At 39.6% G+C, this 26,625-nt stretch overlaps 3 protein-coding genes across 4 annotated transcripts in view; 1 reads left to right on the top strand and 2 right to left on the bottom strand.

The window, feature by feature from the left end:
* The window catches only part of apobb.1 (apolipoprotein Bb, tandem duplicate 1), a 96,094-nt gene extending 82,475 nt beyond the window's left edge, over nucleotides 1–13,619 (bottom strand). Inside the window, exon 1 of the mRNA XM_061886392.1 lies at nucleotides 13,471–13,619. Within this exon, the coding sequence (XP_061742376.1) occupies nucleotides 13,471–13,532 (62 nt within the window). The 5' untranslated portion in view covers nucleotides 13,533–13,619. The remainder of the gene's footprint in view (nucleotides 1–13,470) is intronic.
* Nucleotides 1–18,940, top strand: part of LOC133542348 (hippocalcin-like protein 1) — a 35,011-nt gene extending 16,071 nt beyond the window's left edge. For both annotated transcript variants that reach the window (XM_061886396.1, XM_061886397.1), the window contains exons 3-5: nucleotides 4,274–4,745; nucleotides 8,732–8,837; nucleotides 18,391–18,940. In XM_061886396.1, the coding sequence (XP_061742380.1) occupies nucleotides 4,368–4,745; nucleotides 8,732–8,837; nucleotides 18,391–18,488 (582 nt within the window). In that variant the 5' untranslated portion in view covers nucleotides 4,274–4,367 and the 3' untranslated portion in view covers nucleotides 18,489–18,940. The remainder of the gene's footprint in view (nucleotides 1–4,273; nucleotides 4,746–8,731; nucleotides 8,838–18,390) is intronic.
* LOC133542347 (protein disulfide-isomerase A6-like) overlaps nucleotides 18,867–26,625 on the bottom strand; it is a 31,601-nt gene continuing 23,842 nt past the window's right edge. The window contains exon 13 of the mRNA XM_061886395.1: nucleotides 18,867–19,374. Coding sequence (XP_061742379.1) covers nucleotides 19,303–19,374 — 72 coding nt within the window. The 3' untranslated portion in view covers nucleotides 18,867–19,302. The remainder of the gene's footprint in view (nucleotides 19,375–26,625) is intronic.

Here is a 26,625-nt window from a genome sequence, read left to right as displayed (position 1 = left end):
TCGATGCTTTTGATCAGAAGGAGCTGCGCATGGACTTCATTTATAAGTAAAGGTAAGACCATAATAACGTTTTTTTATGAAATGTGCTTTTCATGATGGTATCCTTACATCACACTCAAATTTATAAGCGCAGGCCTAAATTTACCACATGCCTTTGGTAAGCGCCGGAGTGAGAAGAGGTTATAAATTAATTAGCGCCGTCGGCGGCAATTCAAGGAAATACGGTATATGGTGATATTGGAGTATACATTCTCACGCAGTTGCTTTTAGCTGCGGGTATTACACTACATGCGTTTCCCACTCTTTTTTGTCTCTGCTTCTCACAGAGACTTAAAACAAGCGCACCTTCTTACATACGTCACGCGTGCAACGTCACACGCTCCCGCGGAGCAGAGAGGTAGCAACATGCTAACAATAGCTGTGATGCTAACGGTGCGGGTGGTAACACGAAAGAGAGAAGGCGTGAATCTGGTAACAAATGAAGGAAGACTTCATTCCCACGAAAAAAAAACAAAAGGGTCCATCCTCTGTCGGTGGTTTGGCCTCAAGTGGGAAGACGTTGAACAATTATGCGGCAAAAGCGTTGCTACAAAAAGTAACACCACTGCTAATGTAGCATCATTTGAAAAGTCACCCACAAGAGAATGAAGAGTGCTTGAAACTCCGCATGTCAACATCTCCGTTCGGTGGCACACCAACAAAATGCCGAAGCAACCATTTCCAGATCAACACCGTATGAAAAATATAGTCACCAACAGAAGCAGATAACGTCCGCAGGAACCTACCACATAGCAAAATACAAACATTATTTGATTTCCTATTATTCAGCTAATTTTTATTTGACAGTTATTGAAATATCTTGTGTGACATCATGCACAAAAGTGCACTTTATTTATTTTAAACTATTGTAGTGGCGTTCTGTACGAAAACTTTAATTTAGTGTTGTTTTGATATATCATCTTAGTGACATCATGCACAAAAGTGCACTCATAGCTTGTTTTAAAATGTCTCTGACAATCTTGCACTTTCTGTTTTGAAATGGCATGAATGTTTGTGACACTGCTTAATAACCGTTTAATAAATACAGTTTTGGTCAATTGACTTAGTTCAGAGACAGGTGTAAATAATAAGTAACCATGGTAACAACCAAGGGTGCCCAAAAACAGGAACTCAGGGAGTCCAAAACTAACAGAACATAACAAAATCATGATCCGTGGTCCGGATCTTGACAGATTATATGTTTGATAGCCCTAAAATATAAACTACATACCACTTGTGGGGCGGAATAGCTCGGTTGGTAGAGTGGCCGTGCCAGCAACTTAAGGGTTGCAGGTTCGATTCCCGCTTGTGCCATCCTAGTTACTGCCGTTGTGTCCTTGGGCAAGACACTTTACCCACCTGCTCCCAGTGCCACCCACACTGGTTTAAATATAACTTAGATATTGGGTGTCACTATGTAAAGCGCTTTGAGTCACTTGAGAAAAGCGCTATATAAATATAATTCACTTCACTTCACTTGTGATTTCCTTCTCTGCATGAAAGTTTAAAATAAGCATATGTTAATGCAGTATGAACAATAATGGTGACAAGTCGCCACCTCATAATAATATAATCATCTAACAAAAAAATAAATACACCTGAAACATAAAGCATTTTATTATTTTACAAATTCTATTGTACTTACTTTGCTATAAGTCATACCAAAATAACTAATATTAACTGTGTTCATTTTGTAATGATGGCCTTGACATCCAAGCATTTATTTAAGGTGAGGTGATTTATTCAGGCATGGCATCTACTAAAGCGTTGAACACTTATTTGACGACGAATAATCCATTGATGTCTCCGGTAAGATATATATCACAATTTCCCCCTCCAAAAACATGCTGGTTGTGGTAGAGAAAACATATTCGCTTGACCGCTCTGTGTTAAAGCTTCACAACAAACAAAGAAACACCGGCTGTGTCTCGGTGCTAAAGGCAGCTGCAATCCACCGCTTTCCACTAACCATTGTTTTTTATAGTCTCCATTATGCGATTAAAACAGACGATTTTTAGTTGTGTGTGGTGCAGCGCTAATATTTCCTTACAGTCCGTGATGTCACGCGTATGCCTCATCATTCCGCAACATTTTCAACAAGAAACTCCCGGGAAATTTTAAAGTTGCAATTTAGTCAACTAAAAAGGCCGTATTGGCATGTGTTGCAATGTTAATATTTCATCATTGATATATAAACTATCAGACTGCGTGGTCGGTAGTAGTGGCTTTCAGTAGGCCTTTAAAAATATTTTTTGCAAACCAGTAATTATAGTCTGCAAATTATGTGCCGTTGTTGAGTGTCTGTACTGTCTGGAGATCGGCAGACTTACCACGTTATACTCTCCCATATCAGTAGGTGGCGGCAGGTAGCTAATTGCTTTGTAGATGTCAGAAACAGCGAGAGGCAGTGTGCTGGTAAAAAAGGTGTCCAATGCTTAAACCAAAAATAAACAAAAGGTGAGTGCCCCTAAGAAAAGGCATTGAAGCTTAGAGAAGGCTATGCAGAATGAAATTAAAACTGAACTGGCTACAAAGTAAACAAAAACAGAATGCTGGACGACAGCAAAGACTTACTGTGGAGCAAAGACAGCGTCCACAAAGTACATCCGAACATGACATGACAATCCACAATGTCCAGACAAAGAAGAATAAAAACAACTGAAGTATTCTTGATTGCTAAAACAAAGCAGGTGTGGGGAATAGCGGTCAAGGAAGACATGAAACTGCTACAGGAAAATACCCCAAAAAAGCTACCAAAATAGGAGCGCAAGACAAGAACTAAAACACGACACACGGGAAAACAGCACAAATCTCAAAGTAAGTCAGGGTGTGATGTGACAGCTGGTGACAGTACACTTACTTTGAGACAAGAGCTATAGCGATGCATCCTTGGTTATGCTTTAAAGCAGGGGTGCCCACACTTTTTCTGCAGGCGAGCTACTTTTCAATTGACCAACTCGAGGGGATCTACCTCATTTATATTTATTTATTTATTTATGAAAGAGACATTTTTGTAAACAAGTTAAATGTGTTTAATGATAATACAAGGACGTGTAACACATATAGATGTCTTTCTTTCACGAAGACAAGAATATAAGTTGGTGTATTACCTGATTCTGATGACTTGCATTGTTTGGAATCAGACAGTAATGATGATAACGCCCACATTTTCAAATGGAGGAGAAAAAAAGTTGTCCTTTCTGTACAACACCACATGAAAGTGGTTGGTTTTTGGCATCTAATTCATCCAGCTTCCATACACTTTACAAGAAAAACTTTGGCGGCAAATTCCGTAGCTTGCTTGATTGACATTCACGGCACCCGAGGGTCTTGTGAGATGACGCTGGCTGCTGCCAGTTCATTATTATGAAAAAATGACAGAGAGGAAGGCGAGAAACACTTTTTATTTCAACAGACTTTCGCGCCGTCGCTTCCGTCAAAACTCTAAAGGCTGACTGCACATTTCCTATCTTCACAATAAAAGCCCTGCTTCATGCTGCCTGCGCTAACAAAATAAGAGTCTCGGAAAGCTGGCGTGCACAAGTGATGTGCACGCCAGCTTTCTGAGGGATCGCTTGTGCACGCCAGTTTTCCGAGACTCTGTATTTAGTTAGCGCAGGCAGCATGAAGCAGGGCTTTTATTGTGAAGATAGGAAATGTGCAGTCGGCCTTTAGAGTTTTGACGGAAGCGAGAGTCTGTTGAAATAAAAAGTGTTTCTCGCCTTCCTCTCGGTCATATTTTCATAATAATGATCTTGCAGCAGCCAGCGTCATCTCACAAGACCCTCCGGTACCGTGAATGTTATTTAAGTGACGTCTTGGTGAAGATTGATGATCACTAATTTTTAGGTCTATTTTTTTTAAAAGCCTGGCTGGAGATCGACTGACACACCCCCCGCGGTCGACTGGTAGCTCGCGATCGACGTAATGGGCACCCCTGCTTTAAAGTCATATCCAACAATTGCGACGACTTTTGAGTTTCAGTTTTTAAGGATTTCTGCTGGTGGTGTGTGTCCGCATTTTTTCAATGAAAAAAATGTGCCTTGGCTCAAAAAAGGTTGAAAAACACTGCACCAGAGTCCAGTATAATTCCCGCCTAAGGGTAACTGAGAATTAAACTATCAGTCTTCTGAGTCAGGAAATGGCAACACTGCTACCTGTGAGTTTGTTGAAGCCATGAATCATTAATTATTTTCCATCAAGGATATTAATGAGCGTTGTCGGTCCCCTGCAGGAGAGAAGGAAGCGGAGTGGTCGTCTGAAACAAAAGCAGTGGGAGTGTGGAGATCTCGCGGGGGACATTGAAGAAACACCGGCCCAACTGCATCATGGGAAAACAGAACAGTAAGCTCCGGCCCGAGGTCCTCAACGATTTGAGGGAGAACACGCAGTTCACCGACCACGAGCTGCAGGAGTGGTACCGCGGCTTCCTCAAGGACTGCCCCACGGGCCACCTGACCGTGGAGGAGTTCAAGAAGATCTACGCCAACTTCTTCCCCTACGGAGACGCCTCCAAGTTCGCCGAGCACGTCTTCCGCACGTTCGACACCAACGGCGACGCCACCATCGACTTCAGGGAGTTCATCATCGCGCTGAGTGTGACGTCTCGGGGCGGGCTGGAGCAGAAACTGCGCTGGGCCTTCAGCATGTACGACCTCGACGGGAACGGCTACATCAGCCGGGCTGAGATGTTGGAGATAGTCCAGGTGAGGATCAGATAAGCCTTTTTTCCCCACAGGTACTATTAACCCTGTTTCCATATGAGTTGGGAAATGGTATTAGATGTAAATATAAAAGGAATACAAGGATTTGCAAATCCCTTTCAACCCATATTCAGTTGAATATGCTACAAAGACAACATATTTGATGTTCAACTGATAAACTCTTTTTTTGTTGTTGCAAATAATCATTAACTTTAGAATTTGATGCCAGCAACACGTGACAAAGAAGTTGGGAAAGGTGGCAATAAATACTGATAAAGTTGAGGAATGCTCATCAAACACTTATTTGGAACATCCCACAGGTGTGCAGGCTAATTGGGAACAGGTGGGTGCCATGATTGGGTATAAAAACAGCTTCCATGAAATGCTAAGTAATTCACAAACAAGGATGGGGCGAGGGTCACCAATTTGTAAGCAAATTGTCGAACAGTTTTAGAACAACATTTCTCAACGAGCTATTGCAAGGAATTTAGGGATTTTACCATCTACAGTCCGTAAAATCATCAAAAAGTTCAGAGTATCTGGAGAAATCCCTGCACGTAAGCGATGATATTACGGACCTTTGATCCCTCAGGCGGTACTGCATCACAAACAGACATCCGTGTGTAAAGGATATCACTACATGGGCTCAGGAACACATCATAAAACCACTGTCAGTAACAACAGTTGGTCGCTACATCTGTAAATGCAAGTTAAAACTCTACTATGCAAAGCGAAAGCGATTTATCAACAACACCCAGGAACGCCGCCGGCTTCGCTGGGCCCGAGCTCATCTAAGATGGACTGATGCAAAGTGGAAAAGTGTTCTGTGGTCTGACGAGTACACATTTCAAATTGTTTTTGGAAACTGTGGACGAGGTGTCCTCCAGAACAAAGAGGAAAATAACCAAGGCGCAAAGTTCAAAAGCCAGCATCTGTGACGGTATGGGGGTGTACTAGTGCCCAAGGCATGGGTAACTTACACATCTGTGAAGGCACCATTAATGCTGAATGGTCCATATAGGTTTTGGAGAAACATATGTTGTCATCCATGCAACGTTATCATGGATGCCCCTGCTTATTTCAGCAAAACAATGCCAAGCCACGTGTTACAACAGCGTGGCTTCGTAGTAAAAGAGTGCGGGTACTTTCCTGGCCCACCTGCAGTCCACACCTGTCTCCCATCGAAAATGTGTGGCGCATATGACTGCGGATATTATCGGCCAATAAATGCTTTAAAATGTTATATCGGAAATTATCGGTATATGTTTCAAAAAGTAATATTTATGACTTTTTAAAACGCCGCTGTACTGAGTGGTACACGGACGTAGGGAGAAGTACAGAGCAGTTGCGTCTCATAGTCATTCTTGCCAACCTTCCCCATTTTCCCGTGAGACTCCCGAATATCAGTGCCCCTCCCGAAAATCTCCGGGGCAACCATTCTCCCGAATTTCACCCAGACATCAATATTGGGAGCATGCCTTAAAGGCACTGCCTCTAGCGTGCCGGCCCAATCACATTATATCTATGACTTTTCACACACACAAGTGAATGCAACGCATACTTGGTCAACAGCCATACAGGTCACACTGAGGGTGGCCGTATAAACAACTTTAACACTGTTACAAATATACGCCACACTGTGAACCCACACCAAACAAGAATGACAAACACATTTCGGGAGAACATCCGCACGGTAACACAACAGAACAAATACCCAGAAACCCTTGCAGCACTAACTCTTCCAGGGTACTACAATATACACCCCCCTTCGCAACCTCCCACCCCAACACTGCCCACTTCAACCTCCTCCAAATTCCAAGCTGCTGTTTTGAGGCATGCTAAAAAAAATAATGCACTTTGTGACTTCAATGATAAATATGGCAGTGCCATGTTGGCATTTTTTTTCCATAACTTGAGTTGATTTATTTTGGAAAACCTTGTTACATTGTTTAATGCATCCAGCGGGGCATCACAACGAAATTAGGCACAATAATGTGTTCATTCCACGACTGTATTTATCGGTATCGGTAAGAGTTGGACAATATCGGATTATTGGATATCGGCAAAAAAGCCATAATCGGACATCTCTTAAAAAAAATTATTCGGAAATGTCTGACGGTCCAGATTGAAAAGCTTAACGTGCCCGCATGCGGGCCCCCGGGCCTTAATTTGCCCAGGTCTGGTTTAGGCCGACCGAGTCTGCACCCGGCCGTGACGTCACGTGCAACAAAAGTATCAAAATATGGCACGGTTGGAGTTTAAAGGCCTACTGAAAGCCTCTACTACCCACCACACAGTCTGATAGTTTATACATCAATGATGAAATATTAACATTGCAACACATGCCAATACGGCCTTTTTAGTTTACTAAATTGCAATTTTAAATTTCCCGCCAAGTGTCGTGTTGAAAACGTAGCGGTATGATGACCCGTGCGTTTGACGTGTCGGGTTGTAGTGGACATTATTTTCCAGCCCGATCCAAGCTATAGGTAGTCTGCTTTATCACATAATGACACAGTATTCTGGACATCTGTGTTGCTGAATCATTTGCGATTTGTTCAATTAATAATGGAGAAGTCAAAGTAGAAAGATGGATGTGGGAAGCTTTTAGCCCTTAGCCACACAAACACACGGTGTTTCCTTGTTTAAAATTCCCGGAGGTGAAGGTTTACTACGGATCAGAGCGGTCAAGCGAACATGGATCCCGACTACATGTCAACCGGCAGTTTTCGGTGAGAAAATTGTGATAATAAGTCTGCTCAGTGGAGCTTCTGTCCTACTGCAGCTTCGTGACTCAGAGACTCTGGCGTCAACACACCCGTGGCCACACCCCTCCGACTTTAAGGTACTATTTAACTCACTAAAACACTAGCAACACAATAAGCAGATAAGGGATTTACCAGAATTATCCTTGTAAATGTGTCTAAAAACATCTGAATTGCTCTCACTGCTCTCGCCTTTTTTTTTCTTTTTTCTATGTCTTCACTCTGAATTTCCTCATCCACGAATCTTTCATCCTCGCTCAAATTGATGGGGAAATTGTCGCTTTCTCGGTCCGAATAGCTATAGCTGCTGCTGGCTACGATTGTAAACAATGTTCAGATGCGAGGAGCCCTACAACCCGTGACGTCACGCGCACATCGGCAAGGCTTTGTTATTAGCGACCTAAAGTTGCAAACTTTATCGTCTATGTTCTCTACTAAATCCTTTCGGCAAAAATGTGGCAATATCGCGAATTGATCAAGTATGACACATAGAATGGACCTGCTATCCCCGTTTGAATAAGAAAATCTAATTTCAGTGGGCTTTTAAGAGAATCAATACTGGACTAGTCGATGTCTATAAAAGTACCAAATCCGGTACCTTCTGTACAGATCAGGCTCATTTTTTAAACATTTTTTTATCATCACGCAGAGGCGGTGATAAATGATGAAGAGTCAGTGCTGCAAGGGGTTCCGTGTATTTGTTCTGTTGTCTTTATGTTGTGTTACGGTGCGGATGTTCTCCCAAAATGTAAAATTATAATAGTTAGCTTGTGACTCAATAACTCTATACTTGGAAATGTTTGTCAAACTCACAATTTGATGAGTTTCTAATAGGGGAACAATGTTTACATAGACTGCTTATTTTACAATTAATTCCTCTTCATCTATCAGCTGTGTCAGCTTTCAATAAACACTATTTTAGCGCAGGTAGGACGAGATGTTTTCTCCTGCCCTTTCTGTGGTTATTTTTACTCCTCCAGGATGGAGAGCTGCCTGCTGGCTCATATCAACAATATTGGCTTTAGCCTTTTGTGTTTGCCCATAAGAAATGCATCAGTGCTTTTGTTACTCCTCAGGTGATTTTGCCTACGTGCTTTCCTGGTTTTCGGGAGAAGTAATCCTTTTTGTACAGCACACGCCTTTTTTTCCCACAACGTTAACAGTCGAGTAATGCCGTGAGTAAAAAAAAAACAACAAAAAAACTGTGTCCATCCGTTTTCCTAGGCCATTTACAAGATGGTGTCGTCAGTCATGAAGATGCCCGAGGATGAATCCACCCCGGAAAAGCGGACGGATAAGATCTTTAGACAGATGGACATCGACAACGACGGTGAGGCTGATGTTCTTCTATGTTTGTCTGTTCCAACTAAAACACTGCTTTAGCACCTAACACGAGTTACGCAACTGCAAACAGAGCATTACAGCCGTCCCTTGTTTGTCGCTGTTAATTGGTCACAGTGATGAACAAATTAAATAGAAATGATTCATTAAAAATCTATAAAACCCAAAACGAGTGAAGATGGCACGTTGTGTAATTAGTAAATAAAGAACACAATACAATGATTGGCAAATCCTTTTCAACTTATATTCAATTGAATAGACTGCAAAGACAAGATACAAACCCCGTCTCCATATGAGTTGGGAAATTGTGTTGGATGTAAATATAAACAGAATACAATGATTTGCAAATCCTTTTCAACTCATATTCAATTGAATGCACTACAACATATTTGATGTTCAAACTGATAAACTTTTTTTTTTTTTTTTTGCAAATAATCATCCATCCATCCATCCATCCATTTTCTACCGCTTATTCCCTTTCGGGGTCGCGGGGGGCGCTGGCGCCTATCTCAGCTACAATCGGGCGGAAGGCAGGGTACACCCTGGACAAGTCGCCACCTCATCGCAGGGCCAACACAGATAGACAGACAACATTCACACTCACACTCACACACTAGGGCCAATTTAGTGTTGCCAATCAACCTATCCCCAGGTGCATGTCTTTGGAGGTGGGAGGAAGCCGGAGTACCCGGAGGGAACCCACGCATTCACGGGGAGAACATGCAAACTCCACACAGAAAGATCCCGAGCCTGGATTTGAACCCAGGACTGCAGGAACTTCGTATTGTGAGGCAGACGCAACTTTACAATTTGATGCCAGCAACACGTGACAAAGACGTTGGGAAAGGTGGCAATAAATACTGATAAAGTTGAGGAATGCTCATCAAACACTTATTTGGAACATCCCACAGGTGTGCAGGCTAATTGGGAACAGGTGGGTGCAATGATTGGGTATAAAAACAGCTTCCCCAAAAATGCTCAGTCTTTCACAAGAAAGGATGGGGCGAGGTACACCCCTTTGTCCACAACTGCGTGAGCAAATAGTCAAACAGTTTAAGAACAACGTTTCTCAAAGTGCAATTGTAAGAAATTTAGGGATTTCAACATCTACGGTCCATAATATCATCAAAAGGTTCAGAGAATCTGGAGAAATCACTCCACGTAAGCGGCATGGCCAGAAACCAACATTGAATGACCGTGACCTTCGATCCCTCAGACGGCACTGTATCAAAAACCGACATCAATCTCTAAAGGATCTCACCACATAGGCTCAGGAACACTTCAGAAAACCACTGTCACTAAATACAGTTCGTCGCTACATCTGTAAGTGCAAGTTCAAGCTCTACTATGCAAAGTGAAAGCCATTTATCAACAACATCCAGAAACGCCGTCGGCTTTTTCTGAGCCCGAGATCATCTAAGGTGGACTAATGCAAAGTGGAAAAGTGTTCTGTTGTCTGACGAGTCCACATTTCAAATTGTTTTTGGAAATATTCGACATTGTGTCATCCAGACTGTTATCGACGCAAAGTTGAAAAGCCAGCATCTGTGATGGTATGGGGGTGCATTAGTGCCCAAGGCATGGGTAACTTACACATCTGTGAAGGTGCCATTAATGCTGAAAGGTACATAAAGGTTTTGGAACAACATATGTTGCCATCTAAGCGCCGTTTTTTTCATGGATGCCCCTGCTTATTTCAGCAAGACAATGCCAAGACATTCAGCACGTGTTACAACAGTGTGGCTTCTTAAAAAAAAGAGTGCAGGTATTTTCCAGGCCCGCCTGCAGTCCAGACCTGTCTTCCATGGAAAATGTGCGGCGCATTATGAAGCGTAAAATACGACAGCGGAGACCCCGGACTGTTGAACGACTGAAGCTTTACATAAAACAAGAATGGGAAAGAATTCCACTTTCAAAGCTTCAACAATTAGTTTCCTCAGTTCCCAAACGTTTATTGAGTGTTGTTAAAACAAAAAGTGAAGTAACACAGTGGTGAACATGCCCTTTCCCAACTACTTTGGCACGTTTTGCAGCTATGAAATTCTAAGTTAATTATTATTTGCAAAAAAAAATAAAGTTCATGAGTTTGAACATCAAATATCTTGTCTTTGTAGTGTATTAAATTGAATATGGGTTGAAAAGTATTTGAAAATTATTGTATTCCGTTTATATTTACATCTAACACAATTTCCCACCTCATATGGAAACGGGGTTTGTACTTAGATTTCAGTTTTTGAAGTGCACGAACCGGAAAACGGCACAAAATTACATTTTATGGCAATATTTTAATGAAATTCAACCATTTTTTTGTTTGTTTTAAAATATGCCATATTTAATAAAAATCGAAAAACAGTCCTAATTTTGTTTTTTGATTTGCATTTAAAAATTGGAAATAGAATGAACAGAAGGTACACAAACCGGAAAACGGCACAAAATTCAATTTTATGGCAATATTTTAATGAAAATCTCCAATTTTTTTATTTATTTATTTTTTTAAATCAGCCATATATAATAAAAATCCAAAAACGACCCTAATTTTGTGTTTTGATTTGCATTTAAGAATTGGAAACAGAATGAACGCAAGGTACACAAACCGGAAAACGGCACAAAATTCAATTTTACGGCAATATTTTATTGAAAATCAACTCTGTCCGTTTTAAAATATGCCATATATAGTAAAAATCTAAAAAAACGGCTTTATTTTGTTTTTTGTTTAGCTTTTAAGAATTGGAAATTGAATGAACGGACGGTACACAAACCGGAAAACAGCACAAAATAAAATTTTATGGCAATATTTTATTGAAAATCTACACTTTTTTTTTTGTTTTAAAATCAGCCATATATTATAAAAATCAAAAAACATTCCTAATTTTGTTTTTTGATTTGCGTTTAAGAATAGAATGAACGGAAGGTACACATACGCTTAAAGGGGAACTGCACTTTTTGGGGGGAATTTTACCCATCATCCACAATCCCTATGAAAGACAAGAACACATATGTTTTTCTTTTTTATGCATTTACGTTAGTAAAAGTATGAGTTGGCTAACAATGCAGCTAATGGGAGAACTATATCGTGCCCATACAGCCCTCTAAAAACATTCAAAAGCAGCCAAAAATACATCTTGTGACCTTATTAGTATTAGCGATATTGTACCTATAAGTGCTAACGCCAAGGAAATACTTTTTTCACAAAATAGCTAATGCTGAGCCTCTTAGTTGGTGAAATGTAATTATATATTATTAATAATCACAGAGATCTGGCAAGAGTCAGGTTATTCAATCACCACCAACAGTGTACAAAACGGGTTCTTTTCTGGCACATTTAAAAACCAATAAACCCGCATCGGCAATTAAAATACATCTTATGTGGTACGGTCAAAATTTTGATTGCAAAAAACATATTAAACATGAAAAATACAGATATAAAATGTTTGAACTCATAGGTTGATTGGCATCCCTAAATTGGCCCTAGAGCTGGGGTCGGCAATCAAAAATGTTGAAAGAGCTATATCGGTCCAAAAATACAAAAACAAATATGTCTGGAGCCGCAAAAAATTAAAAGCCATATTACATACATATAGTGTGTCATGAGATATAAATTGAATTATGAGGACTTAAAGGAAACTAAATGACCTCAAATATACCAACAAATGAGGCATAATGATGCAATATGTGCATATAGCTAGCCTAAATAGCATGTTAGCATCGATTATTTTACAGTGACCAAATATGTCTGCTTAGCACTCCACACAAGTCAATAACGTCAACAAAACTCACCTTTGTGCATTCACACACAACGTTAAAAGTTTGGTGGACAAAATGAGACAGAAAAAGAAGTGGCATAAAACACGTCTAAGAAAGTCGGAGAAAGTTTTACATGTAAACAAACTACGGTGAGTTCAAGGGCCGCCAAAATTAGTAGGACAAAACGGCGCTGGCCAAATACTCGAATTAGTGAAGCATGTTTAATGTGAATAGTGTGCTTTATAACAATTAGGGAGGTTCGTGTCATGTTTGTCCTCATACAGAAACCATATTAAAGCAGAAAATATATTTGTTGTATTTTTTTCCCCTTATCTTTTTCCATTTTTCATACATTTTTGAAAAAGCTCCAGAGAGCCACTAGGGCGGCGCTAAAGAGCATAAAACACGTCTTAGAAAGTCGGAGAAAATTGTACATTTAAACAAACTACGGTGAGTTGAAGGACCGCCAAAATTAGTAGGACAAAACGGCACTCGCCAAATACTCGAATTAGTGAGGCATGTTTAATGTGAATAGTGTGCTTTATAACAGTTAGGGAGGTTTGTGTTGTGTTTGTCCTCCTACAGAAACCATACTAAAGCAGAAAATATATTTTTTGTATTTTTTTCCCCTTATCTTTTTCCATTTTTCATACATTTTTGAAAAAGCTCCAGACAGCCACTAGTGCGGCGCTTAAGAGCCGCATGCGGCTCTAGAGCCGTGGGTTGCCGACCCCCGCCCTAGAGTTTGAATGTTGTCCGTCTATCTGCGATGAGGTAGCGACTTGTCCAGGGTGTACACGGCCTTCCGCAGCTGAGATAGGCTCCAGCGTCCCCGAACGAGACAAGCGGTAGAAAATTAATGGAAAATTTGAACTCACTATTTGCTGAACGCCTTCGACGCCCCTCGTAGTCGGCTGATTGGAGTGGAAATGGCGAGCATTTCCCCACTTCATCGCCGACATCATCTCACAAGATGTAGTTTCTCTTTAAACATCCTTCCTGAAAATGGCCTTGCAAATGTGTGTCTGCCACCTAATCCACATTTTGTTCTCCTTCTTGGTGGGTCAAGACTTCCTGCTTCCTGCTAAGTTGCAACTGGTGTGATTGGATACTCACTTTTGAATGACAAGTGAGTGTTCAATCACAGGCTCGTTAACATCAGGCTACTTGGGGTAGATAACCTGTGATCTGATTGGCTGTCGCAACTGTCTATCAACTGTAATTCATTCGCTGACGGTCACGGTGATTGTCCAATCACAGGACGCCTAAATGTCACGTTCAACGTTAAGTGGTTTTCAAATGGGGGTACGCATACCCCTGGGGGTACTTGAAGGTATGCCAAGGGGTATGTGAGATTTTTCTTTAAATATTCGAAAAATAGCAACAATTCAAAAATCCTTTATAAATGTATTTATTGAATAATACTTCAGCAAAATATGAATGCGAGTTCATAAACCGTGCAAAGAAATGCAACAATGCAATATTCATTTTTGTGGACACGTTCCATAAATATTGATGTTAAAGATTTCTTTTTTTTGTGAAGAAATCTTTAGAATGAAGTTCATGAATCCAGATGGATCTCTATTACAATCCCCAAAGAGGGCACTTTAAGTTGATGATTACTTCTATGTGTGGAAATCTTTATTTAGAATTTAATCACTAGTTATTTTTATATCTATTTTTCCAAATAGTTCAAGAAAGACCACTACAAAATGAGCAATATTTTGCACTGTTATACAATTTAATAAATCAGAAACTGATGACATAGTGCTGTATTTTACTTCTTTATCTCTTTTTTTCTACCAAAAATGCTTTGCTCTGATTAGGGGGTACTTGAAATTAAAAAAAATGTTCACCGGGGGTACATCACTGAAAAAAGGTTGAGAACCACTGATCGAGAAGGCCTTACTGACAACAACTCGTGATCTGATTGGCTATTGCAACTGTCTATCAACTGTATGTGCAAGTTCACTGATAGTGCAGCATGGCAACGTAAGCTCGCTGAATAGACTTAGACTTGGAATAACTTTAATGATCTACAAGGAATAATTGTTCCACACAGTAGCTCAATTACAAGTGAAAAAAAAGATGGAAAGGACATGCAGGTATAAAATAGACTAAAAGCAATATAAAGCCTTTAGTCCAGGGGTGTCCAAACTTTTTCCACTGAGGGCCGCACACTTAAAAATCAAAGCAAGCGGGGGCCCATCCATCCATCCATCCATTTCCTACCGCTTATTCCCTTTTGGGGTTGCGGGGGGCGCTGGCGCTTATCTCAGCTACAATCGGGCGGAAGGCAGGGTACACCCTGGACAAATCGCACTCTCGGTTGGTAGAGAGGCCGTGCCAGCAACTTGAGGGTTGCAGGTTCGATTCCCGCTTGTGCCATCCTAGTCACTGCCGTTGTGTCCTTGGGCAAGGCACTTTACCCACCTGCTCCCAGTGCCACCCACACTGGTTTAAATGTAACTTAGATATTGGGTTTCACTATGTAAAGCGCTTTGAGTCACTTGAGAAAAGCGCTATATAAATATTATTCACTAATTCACACAATTCACATCGCAAGCGGGGGCCATTTTCATAATTTTTATTTTAAAAACCAATAAAATATATGTAAAAATATATATACATTTAGGCCTCCACTCAGTTATGATCCCGGGGACCATAAAGGGTTTTGGTAAAAAAAATATATAAAAAATGTGTCATTATTCAATATTATTATTTTTATTATTATGCAAGTTTTAAATCTCTAGATCAATATTCAAATTTTTTTGGGGAAAAAACACAAAATATGCCATATTTTCACCCAATAACTTTTTTAGGTGGAATATTTGAGATTATATAATAATTGGAGCCTTAATTTTGGATTTGGATTCATTATTATTTTTTGAGCAATGACACTTAAAAACAAATCACGCCAAAAATAATTGGGGATCCAAAAGTGTCCTACTCATTAAAGTGTTAAAAAATAAATTATACATTTTTTTTACAGTTTACTTTTAGCACAATAAACTGGAGATCAACTTCAGATATATCCGTCAATTTTAAGTTTTATTGTTGTTTATGTTTTTTGTTTGTATGTTTTAGGCCCTTCTTTAAAAAAAACAGCTCAGTTTTTTATATGGCAAAACACAAAATATGCAACATTTTCCCCCAAAAATATCTCAAAGTGGAATATTTAATTTGACGTAATTGAAGCCTTGAATAGGTCAATAATTCAAAATGACATTGATTTTGATTCATTATTATTTTTAAAAGAAAGAAACAACCTGCATGGCAGCTTGATTGATTGATTAAAGCATTGCAACATTTTCTTGTTACATTTCACCTGTTTGCTCTTTTATATCACTTTTTATGTTTTCAATTTTTTTCAGTTGTATTTCTAAATTCACCGTGGGGCCGTTAAAATTGACCTGTGGGCCGTAAATGGCCCCCGGGCCGCACTTTAGACCCCCCTGCTTTAGTCTATTTTATACCTGCTTTGGAATTGCAACTCTGATTGGTTACAAACTCTAACCTAAAACCAACCGCACTGGAAGGAGCATAATATGACATGAAAGGAATATGGATAATTTTAGATATTTAGGGAAATAAAAAAAATTAAAAAAACTTTTATCTTTAATTATGATCATGATTTCTGGTTTTGTTAGGCCAGCATAGAAGACATTGCTGGCCCACCACTGCATTACATATATACTTAGTTAAAAAAGTTAAAAGTACCACTGATAGTCACACGCACACACTAGGTGTGGCGGAATTACTCTCTGCATTTGACCCATCCCCTTGTTTCAAGGTGAGGGGAGCAGTGAGCAGCAGCGGTGGATATACTTGCCAACCCTCACCAAATTTTCCGGGATATTCCCAAATTTCAGTGCCTCTCCCGAAAATCCCCCGGGACAACCGTTCTCCCGAATTTCTCCCGATTTCCAGCCGGACCTGAGTGAGGACAACCTGACGTCACATCCACTTTTCCTCCATATAAACAGCGTGCCGGCCCAGTCACGTTATAACATCTACGGCTTTTAGAGAGTGCACAACTGCACACACACAACAAGGAGACTACTATATACGTCTCCGTTATCCATCGGTTTATCTACAACCCATAAAGTAGGCAGGCACGGAGCTATAGCTCAGCGTGTGTTTATTCCAGCCGGCACGTTAATACACTGACACACAACATCCGGAATCCCATCATGCATTGCTTCCAAACTACGGCAAGTAGTAATGTCCAAAAAAAAGATAGTGACAGAGAATAGAACGAGGCTGGACAATTCAACCCTAAACTCACTCCTTTTCCTACAAATTAAATGTCACAGATGCTGCCCATACCTATGCTCCTTCAAAGGTGTTGCTACTGGCTGCAAAGCATTGCACTTTCAAATACAATAATGAGTAGAGAGGAGTGTTATGTGTGTGTATATGTGTAAATAAATGAACGCTTAAATTTAAGTATTTCTTATATATATATATATATATATATATATATATATATATATATATATATATATATGAAATACTTGAATTTCAGCAGATAGCTAGAATTCACTGAAATTCAAGTATTTCTTTTATATATATGTATATAAACATATATATACATAAACATATATATATATATATACACACATATATATATCATCAATCTTTATTGCAGACCTTAAGATCCATTAAACATATAAAAACACAATACAAAACATTAAAAACGAAACACTAAAACATTAAAAAACAAAACAATAAAACATAAAAAAATATATAAATATAAATATATAGTATATAAAAGAAATACTGGAATTTCAGTGAATTATATATATATATATATATGTATATATATATATATATATATGTATATATGTATGGATGTATATATATACATATATACATATTTATATATATATATGTATATATGTATGGATGTATATATGTATGGATGTATATATGTATGGATGTATATATATACATATATACATATTTATATATATATATATGTATATGTATGGATGTATATATATATACATATATATACATATTTATATATATATATGTATGGATGTATATATATACATATATACATATATATATATACATATTTATATATATATATATGTACATATATATATATACACATATATATACATCCATACATATATATATATACATATATATATACATGCATATATATATATATATACATACATACAGTATATATACATACATATATATATATATATATACATACATACATAAATAAATATATAGATACATATATATAATAAATACTTGAAATCCAGTGAATTCTAGCTATAAATATCCCCCCATCTCCCGAATTCGAAGGTCTCAAGATTGGCATTTTGGTGATTTCACCCTCACTATAGTGCGTATATAACATTTTGTTGGAGGTTTTTAAACTCTGTATAGACAGGAATAGAGCAAAATCCCATGACCTGCATTTCGAGCTGACTTTTGCTTAGAAAGTCTTAAAAAAAATTTAAATGTGTTCTTGTCTTACGTAAGGATTGTGAATGACTAGCAAAAATTCCTTCAAATTGCAGTTTACCCTCAAGAGTTACACATTCATTAGCTAGATAGTACTTTATTTTTTTTTTTCTGGAGCATTCCCTCAGGAAAATTAAAAATATAGTTAACCGGAAAAAAATAAAATCCCCGTCTTTATCAAGGACCGCCCTTATTTTGACACTTGGTTATTTCACGGTTTTTCATCTCACTTCAGCATGTTGCATGTTACAAGTCTTTCCAACAACGCCCGGTTGAAGTGTGCTGCTTTTGTGCCATGTACCGGACAGGTCGATTGTCCTTGGAGGAGTTCATTAAAGGTGCCAAGAGCGACCCGTCCATTGTCAGACTGCTACAGTCCGATCAGGGAACGTCTCGCCAGTTCTGAGGCCGCACGGTTGTTGACCTAATAGAATGGCAAAAAAAAAACATGGTCAGGACATAAACGGTATAGCACTCCACGTCTTATGTTTACATTATCGTGGCTTCTTTTCTGTGGATATGCTTTTTCTCCTGCCTCCTAACGTTTTTGTTTTTTTTTTGCCCCCAAAGTGCCATACCATGTATTTATAGTGACTGGACCGCTTACCTACCAAGTGTTATGACTCCAGCAATTCCAAGTTCAATTTGACTTAAAAACTGTTGAAAAGTGACTTCAATGTTGCTCAGGAATGCTTTATACATAACGTGTATATGCCTATAGTATTGCATGCACTCTGTGGAATGCAACCTTTTTGATATAGTGACTTTAAATACGGAGACGGTGGTTGTTTATTGTTTTATTATTGTAACAAACATGTTTTCACACAATTGAAATAAAGTTTGTGTAAGAAAAATCTACACACTTCCCCAACTGCTTTATCCTGAAACCACAAAAAAAAAAAAAAAAAAAATAGATGGCTTGACATTGACAAGTTTGAGTCCACATTTTAAAATAGACACGGATGAACAATCAAAAAAAAAAAAAATAATTACAATCGGAGCTTAAATATGCTCAATTGTTTCAGCAGTTAACTGAGGGATCAGACACTGTGTGTGACTTTGAGGAGTCTTCTCTGGAGTATTTCAGTAACTGCGACCGACCAGGCCTTCCTTTCATCCACGGGAGAAGGAAGGTGAAGGTCGCCTAGGACCCGAACCAGATCCAGGCTGAACAGTCCGGGTCGGATTCTTGCCCCGTTTTTTTTTTTTAATTGAAGGACTCATAACTCTGTTTTCCCAGAGATGTCATCCAGTTCAACGTCACTCAGGTCGTAGTCCTCCTCCTCTGGAAGCTGGGGGATAGAAAATAAGACAGTGAGCATGTTAGTGATGTCCTGCATCCCTGACACATTCAAAATCAGAAAGGATGCAGTCTGACGGAGATAGATATCTACATACAGTATATCCATATTTTTGAGTTATTTATTTTCCATAGTCATATTTGAAAACAGATAGTGTTTTTCCATTTGTGCTCTTTATGGTTGGCTGCTAAGTAGTGTGCATGTGTGAACCTTGAAGCTGTAGGAATGAGGGGGGGAGAGTTGTGTATGGAAAAAAACAAGACTTCCGGAGGGTTTTCAGATCAACTGGGCGATGCGAATTGAATGTGTTGTTTTTTAGGTTGGTCCCTCCAAAGCTTTGGAATAAATTGCAAAATACCTATTCTGTTCTTTGTGTTCATTTAAAATCAGCTTAGGTGTCATCGGAGGAACATCTGGTCTAAACGCAACAAATTTAGAGATGTTTATCGGCAGTCCGATATTATCGGCCGATAAATGCTTTAAAATGTGACATCGGAAATTATCGGTATCTGTTTCAAAAAGTAAAATTTATGACTTTAAAATGCTGCTGTACAGAGTGGTACATGGACGTAGGGAGAAGTACAGAGCGCCAAGAAACCTTAGAGGCACTGCCTTTGTCTGCCGGCCCAATCACATAATATCAACGGCTTTTCACACACACAAAGTGAATGCAATGCATACTTGGTCAACAGTCGTACAGGTCACACTGAGGGTGGCCGTATAAACAACTTGAACACTGTTACAAATATGCGCCACACTGTGAACCCACACCAAACAAGAATGACACATTTCGGGAGAACATCTGCACCATAACACAACAGAACAAATTCCCAGAACCCCTTGCAGCACTAACTTTTCCGGGACGCTACAATATACACCCCCTGCTACCCTCTCAACCCCGCCCACCTAAACCTCCTCATGCTCTCTCAGGGAGAGCAAGTCCCAAATTCCACGCTGCTGTTTTGAGGCATGTTAAAAAAAAATAATAATGCCCTTTGTGACTTCAATAATAATAAATATGGCATAACTTGAGTTGATTTATTTCCAAAAACCTTGTTGCATTGTTTAATACAGGGGTGTCCAAAATGCGGCCCGGGGGCCATTTAAGGCCCGCGGCTAATCGTTTACCGGCCCGCCACACATTCTGCAAACATTGCAAAATTGATAGTATTGCAAAAATTAAAAAAAAAATTGGAATGAAGTGAAATCTAATGAGAAAAAGTGGCAATGTTGACACAAAGCTGCCATGCAGGGAGTTTTTTTTTCCTTCTGTCTTTATTTTGTTTTTTTTTACGTTGCTCAAAAAAAAAGACAAAAAAATCCATGTTATAATGAATTATTAATTAAAAATGATCACTTTGAAATGTTTTATGTGGAAAAAAATATTGCATATGTTGTGTGGTTGCCTTATAAAAATATCCAAGTTTTGACAAAAGAGCATAAAACAAACAAAATAATAGTTCAAACTTAAAATCGACAGATATATCGGAAGTTGATCTTGAAATTTAAGTGTTAAAAGTTTAAAAAAAAATTATAAAAAGGTATCACTTTATGAGTGGGGAACCTTTCGCATCTCAAATATATTTAGTAGGATTTTATTTAACTTTTCACTGTGATTACTCAAAAATATTAAATAATTAGAATCAATGGTGTCCTGCATTATTGATCTTTGAGGGCTTTAATTGCTAAATAAAAGGAACTCTCCTGAAGGAATCAATAAAGTACTATCTATCTATCTAAATACTGCATATTTCAGTTTTGCTATAAAAAACAAAGTTGTCTTTGACAGAAAAGGCATAAAACCTTATTTGTTTTACTTTATATCAACCTGAAGTTGATATAAAGATTTACTGTAAGCATTAAATAATAATAATAATAATTTGACTTATTTTTAACATTTTAGTGACTGAGACCCTCTATTCTCCTCAGGAGCCCTAAGGATTAAAAAAATAAAATCCATATATTTTGTTATGGTTTGAAAATGAAAAATATCAAAAGGGAATGTCAATTCCCATGCTTAAATTTTTCCGTGTGCGGCCCTCTGTGGAAAAAGTTTGGACACCCCTGGTTTAATGCATCCATCATAACAAAATTAGGCATAATAATGTGTTAATTCCACGACTGTATATATCTGTATCGGTAATTAAGAGTTGGACAATATCGGTAAAAAAGGCATTATCGGACATTTCTAATGCAGTCATTACTCACTGTTGGCGTTAAGGCACTTATTGTTTTGTTTTTTACGCCTTGAAATTAAAAAGGACGTTTTCTCCGCGTTTTAATTGGCCGTCTTCAAAGTAATGAACTTTCCGGAACAATTTCTTACATTTTGCACTTGGACAATTTTACCGCGATGGGCTGTCAAAAGAAAAACTTGATGGTAAACACCAAGGTGAGTGTAAGGTCAACTTTTTCAACTTCATCCTGTGCCATGCCTGCAGAAAATGAGTTGTTTTAGTCTTTGTGAGTCCATGGAAACTTCACTTTTTTATCTGCCGCTGCATCGACATCGTTCGAGGATGGAGCGGTTAGCTAAACAGCACCCGACCAGACTCCTCCACCCCAAAAACATACTTTGCAGGTCAACAAACAGGCAAATATGTGTCTTTTGAAGTGTTAATGTGGGAGGAGTGTTCAAAAGGAGTATTTTGGAGAAGTGGCTCGCATATTTGACACACATCAGGACTGGCGAAAATTGCCATCGAATCAAAAAACCTAACCCCAAAACTAAAAATTGTGCTCTTGCGCCCCCTTGGAAGAAAACACAGACAAAACTGCCTGTAACTTCCAGTAGGAATGTCGTAGCGACATGCAACAAAAACCTCTATGTAGGTCTCACTTAGACCTACATTTCATACAGTGACATCCTTCAGCAAAAATTAACAGGAAGTTTACAATTCCCCCTTCAAAACAAAAGTTTGGTAAAAACACTCACCTTTGCCCCTTTGAGCTGTAATTTGACCCCCTTAACATGCTTCAAATCTCACCAAACTGGACACACACATCAGGACTGGCTAAAATTGCAATCTAATTAAAAAACCTAACTCCAAAACTCAAAATTGCCCTCTAGCGCCCCGTAGGAATAAAACACAAGACAAAACTGCTCCTAGTAAGAAAACACAGACAAAACTGCTTGTAACTTCCGGTAGGAATTTCGTAGAGACATGAAACAAAAACCTCTACGTAGGTCTCACTTAGACCTAGATTTCATAGACTGACATCCTTCAGCAAAAATCAATAAGAAGTTTGCAATTCCCCCTTCAAAACAAAAGCTTGGTAAAAACACTCACCTTTGCCTCTTTGAGCTGTAGTTTGACCCCGTTAACATGCTTCAAAAACTCAAACTGGATACACACATCAGGACTGGCAAAAATTGCAATCTAATCAAAAAACCTAACCCCAAAACTCAAAATTGCACTCTAGCACCCCCTAGGAATAAAACACAGACAAAACTGCTCCTAGTATAATAATATAAGCAAGATGGCGGCGCCCGGACGGGCTGCGACACTGCGGTGCTCTTGCTAAAGATGGAACATTTGGCGGAAATGCCGGACAGTTCTGCAGACTTCATGGCTGGCTCGCATCGTGGTCACTCCGTGATCACGTACGACCGCCAGACACTTCTGGATGTGGACACATCGGGCCGTTTTGGACCGATAGACACTTGCGTGCTAGACTTGCTAACTAGCATGGGAATACATCGGCGGCTACATCCAGCGGCCTGTGAAGCAGAGGAGTCTAGTAGCAGCGGGGGCCGTCTACGGAGCAGACGCCAGCGGTGTGATCGGAAACGCGGATGTCGAGCGGGGCTAAAAACAAAGCAGAAGGCTAATCCCCACAGAACACCACTTCCCTCCACCCTGAAGACGGATTTAGATGGAAAATGCGAGACTACTGGTCTGGGTAAGGAGTCTGTTAAATTAGAACAAGTTTTTTCTGCTTTGAGTGTTTCAGAGTTGGACATGTGTTTTACTGAGGTGGCTAACTATGATGCGTGCAGTTTATCAAAGCAACAAACAAACAATCGGAAAATCCCCGTTACTGAGGAGGCTAACCATGATGCGTGCAGTTTATCAAAGCAACAATCAAACAATCGGAACATTCCCGTCGTATCAATTCCTAGATATGGTCGTAATTATACTGAATGCACTGGGCATAATAAACACAACATTATTAATATTGCTACTACGGATAATTTGATCAAAAATTCCCTAAAACAGCCCACTACCTATAATATAGGTTTTTTAAACATAAGATCATTGTCTCCCAAAACGTTGTTAGTTAATGATATCATCAGAGACAACAATCTTAACGTCATCGGTCTCAGTGAAACCTGGCTTAAACCAAACGACTTTTTTGCGCTAAATGAGGCATGTCCTCCTAACTTTACACATGCGCATATTGCCCGTCCGCTTAAAAGGGGTGGGGGGGTCGCACTAATATACAACGAAAACTTTAACCTTAGTCCTAACATAAATAATAAATATAAATCGTTTGAGGTGCTTACTATGAGGTCTGTCACACCGCTGCCTCTACACCTGGCTGTTATCTACCGCCCCCCAGGGCCCTGTTCGGACTTTATCAATGAATTCTCAGAGTTCGTTGCTGATCTAGTGACACACGCCGATAATATAATCATAATGGGGGACTTTAATATCCACATGAATACCCCATCGGACCCACCGTGCGTAGCGCTCCAGACTATAATTGATAGCTGTGGTCTCACACAAATAATAAATGAACCCACGCATCGCAACGGTAATACGATAGACCTAGTGCTTGTCAGGGGTATCACCGCTTCCAAAGTTACGATACTCCCGTATACTAAAGTTTTGTCCGATCATTACCTTATAAAATTCGAGGTTCAGACGCATGTTCGTCAAACTGATAATAATAATAACTGCTATAGCAGCCGCAACATTAATACAGCCACAACGACAACTCTTGCTGACCTACTGCCCTGGGTAATGGCACCATTCCCAAAGTATGTGGGCTCTATTGATAACCTCACTAACAACTTTAACGACGCCCTGCGCGAAACCATTGATAACATAGCACCGCTAAAGTTAAAAAAGGCTCCAAAAAAGCGCACCCCGTGGTTTACTGAAGAAACTAGAGCTCAGAAATTATTATGCAGAAAGCTGGAACGCAAATGGCGCACGACTAAACTTGAGGTGCACCATTAAGCATTTAGTGATGGTTTAATAACTTATAAACGCATGCTTACCTTAGCTAAAGCTAATTATTACTCAAATCTCATCCACCGTAATAAAAACGATCCTAAATTTTTGTTTAGTACGGTAGCATCGCTAACCCAACAAGGGACTCCTTCCAGTAGCTCCACCCACTCAGCTGATGACTTTATGCAATTCTTTAGTAAGAAAATTGAAGTCATTAGAAAGGAGATTAAAGACAATGCGTCCCAGCTACAACGGGGTTCTATTAACACTGACACGATTGTATATACGGCGGATACTGCCCTCCAAAATAGTTTCTCTCGTTTTGAGGAAATAACATTAGAGGAATTGTTACAACGTGTAAATGGAATAAAACAAACAACATGTTTACTTGACCCTCTTCCTGGGAAACTGATCAAGGAGCTCTTTGTATTATTAGGTCCATCAGTGCTAAATATTATAAACTTATCACTTTCCTCGGGCACTGTTCCCCTAGCATTCAAAAAAGCGGTTATTCATCCTCTTCTTAAAAGACCTAACCTCGATCCTGACCTCATGGTAAACTACCGACCGGTGTCTCACCTTCCCTTTATTTCAAAAATCCTCGAAAAAATTGTTGCGGAGCAGTTAAATGAACACTTAGCGTCTAACAATCTATGTGAAACCTTTCAATCCGGTTTCAGGGCAAATCACTCGACGGAGACAGCCCTCGCAAAAATGACTAATGATCTATTGCTAACGATGGATTCTGATGCGTCATCTATGTTGCTGCTCCTCGATCTTAGCGCTGCTTTCGATACCGTCGATCATAATATTTTATTAGAACGTATCAAAACACGAATCGGTATGTCAGACTTAGCCCTGTCTTGGTTTAACTCTTATCTTACTGATGGGATGCAGTGTGTCTCCCATAACAATGTGACCTCGGACTACGTTAAGGTAACGTGTGGAGTTCCCCAGGGTTCGGTCCTTGGCCCTGCACTCTTCAGCATCTACATGCTGCCGCTAGGTGACATCATACGCAAATACGGTGTTAGCTTTCACTGTTATGCTGATGACACCCAACTCTACATGCCCCTAAAGCTGACCAACACGCCGGATTGTAGTCAGCTGGAGGCGTGTCTTAATGAAATTAAACAATGGATGTCCGCTAACTTTTTGCAACTCAACGCCAAAAAAACGGAAATGCTGATTATCGGTCCTGCTAGACACCAAACTCTATTTAATAATACAACTCTAACATTTGACAACCAAACAATTAAACAAGGCGACACGGTAAAGAATCTGGGTATTATCTTCGACCCAACTCTCTCCTTTGAGGCACACATTAAAAGCGTTACTAAAACGGCCTTCTTTCATCTCCGTAAAATCGCTAAAATTCGCTACATTCTGTCCACTAAAGACGCTGAGATCATTATCCATGCGTTTGTTACGTCTCGCCTCGACTACTGTAACGTATTATTTTCGGGTCTCCCCATGTCTAGCATTAAAAGATTACAGTTGGTACAAAATGCGGCTGCTAGACTTTTGACAAGAACAAGAAAGTTTGATCACATTACGCCTGTACTGGCTCACCTGCACTGGCTTCCTGTGCACTTAAGATGTGACTTTAAGGTTTTACTACTTACGTATAAAATACTACACGGTCTAGCTCCATCCTATCTTGCCGATTGTATTGTACCATATGTCCCGGCAAGAAATCTGCGTTCAAAGGACTCCGGCTTGTTAGTGATTCCCAAAGCCCAAAAAAAGTCTGCGGGCTATAGAGCGTTTTCCGTTCGGGCTCCAGTACTCTGGAATGCCCTCCCGGTAACAGTTCGAGATGCCACCTCAGTAGAAGCATTTAAGTCTCACCTTAAAACTCATTTGTATACTCTAGCCTTTAAATAGACTCCCTTTTTAGACCAGTTGATCTGCTGTTTCTTTTCTTTTTCTTCTATGTCCCACTCTCCCCTGTGGAGGGGGTCCGGTCCGATCCGGTGGCCATGTACTGCTTGCCTGTGTATCGGCTGGGGACATCTCTGCGCTGCTGATCCGCCTCCGCTTGGGATGTTTTCCTGGTGGC

The sequence above is a fragment of the Nerophis ophidion genome, linkage group LG24 (assembly GCF_033978795.1).
Source record: "Nerophis ophidion isolate RoL-2023_Sa linkage group LG24, RoL_Noph_v1.0, whole genome shotgun sequence".
Classification (NCBI taxonomy): Eukaryota; Metazoa; Chordata; class Actinopteri; order Syngnathiformes; family Syngnathidae; genus Nerophis; species Nerophis ophidion.
This window is presented reverse-complemented; position numbering and strand designations above follow the sequence as displayed.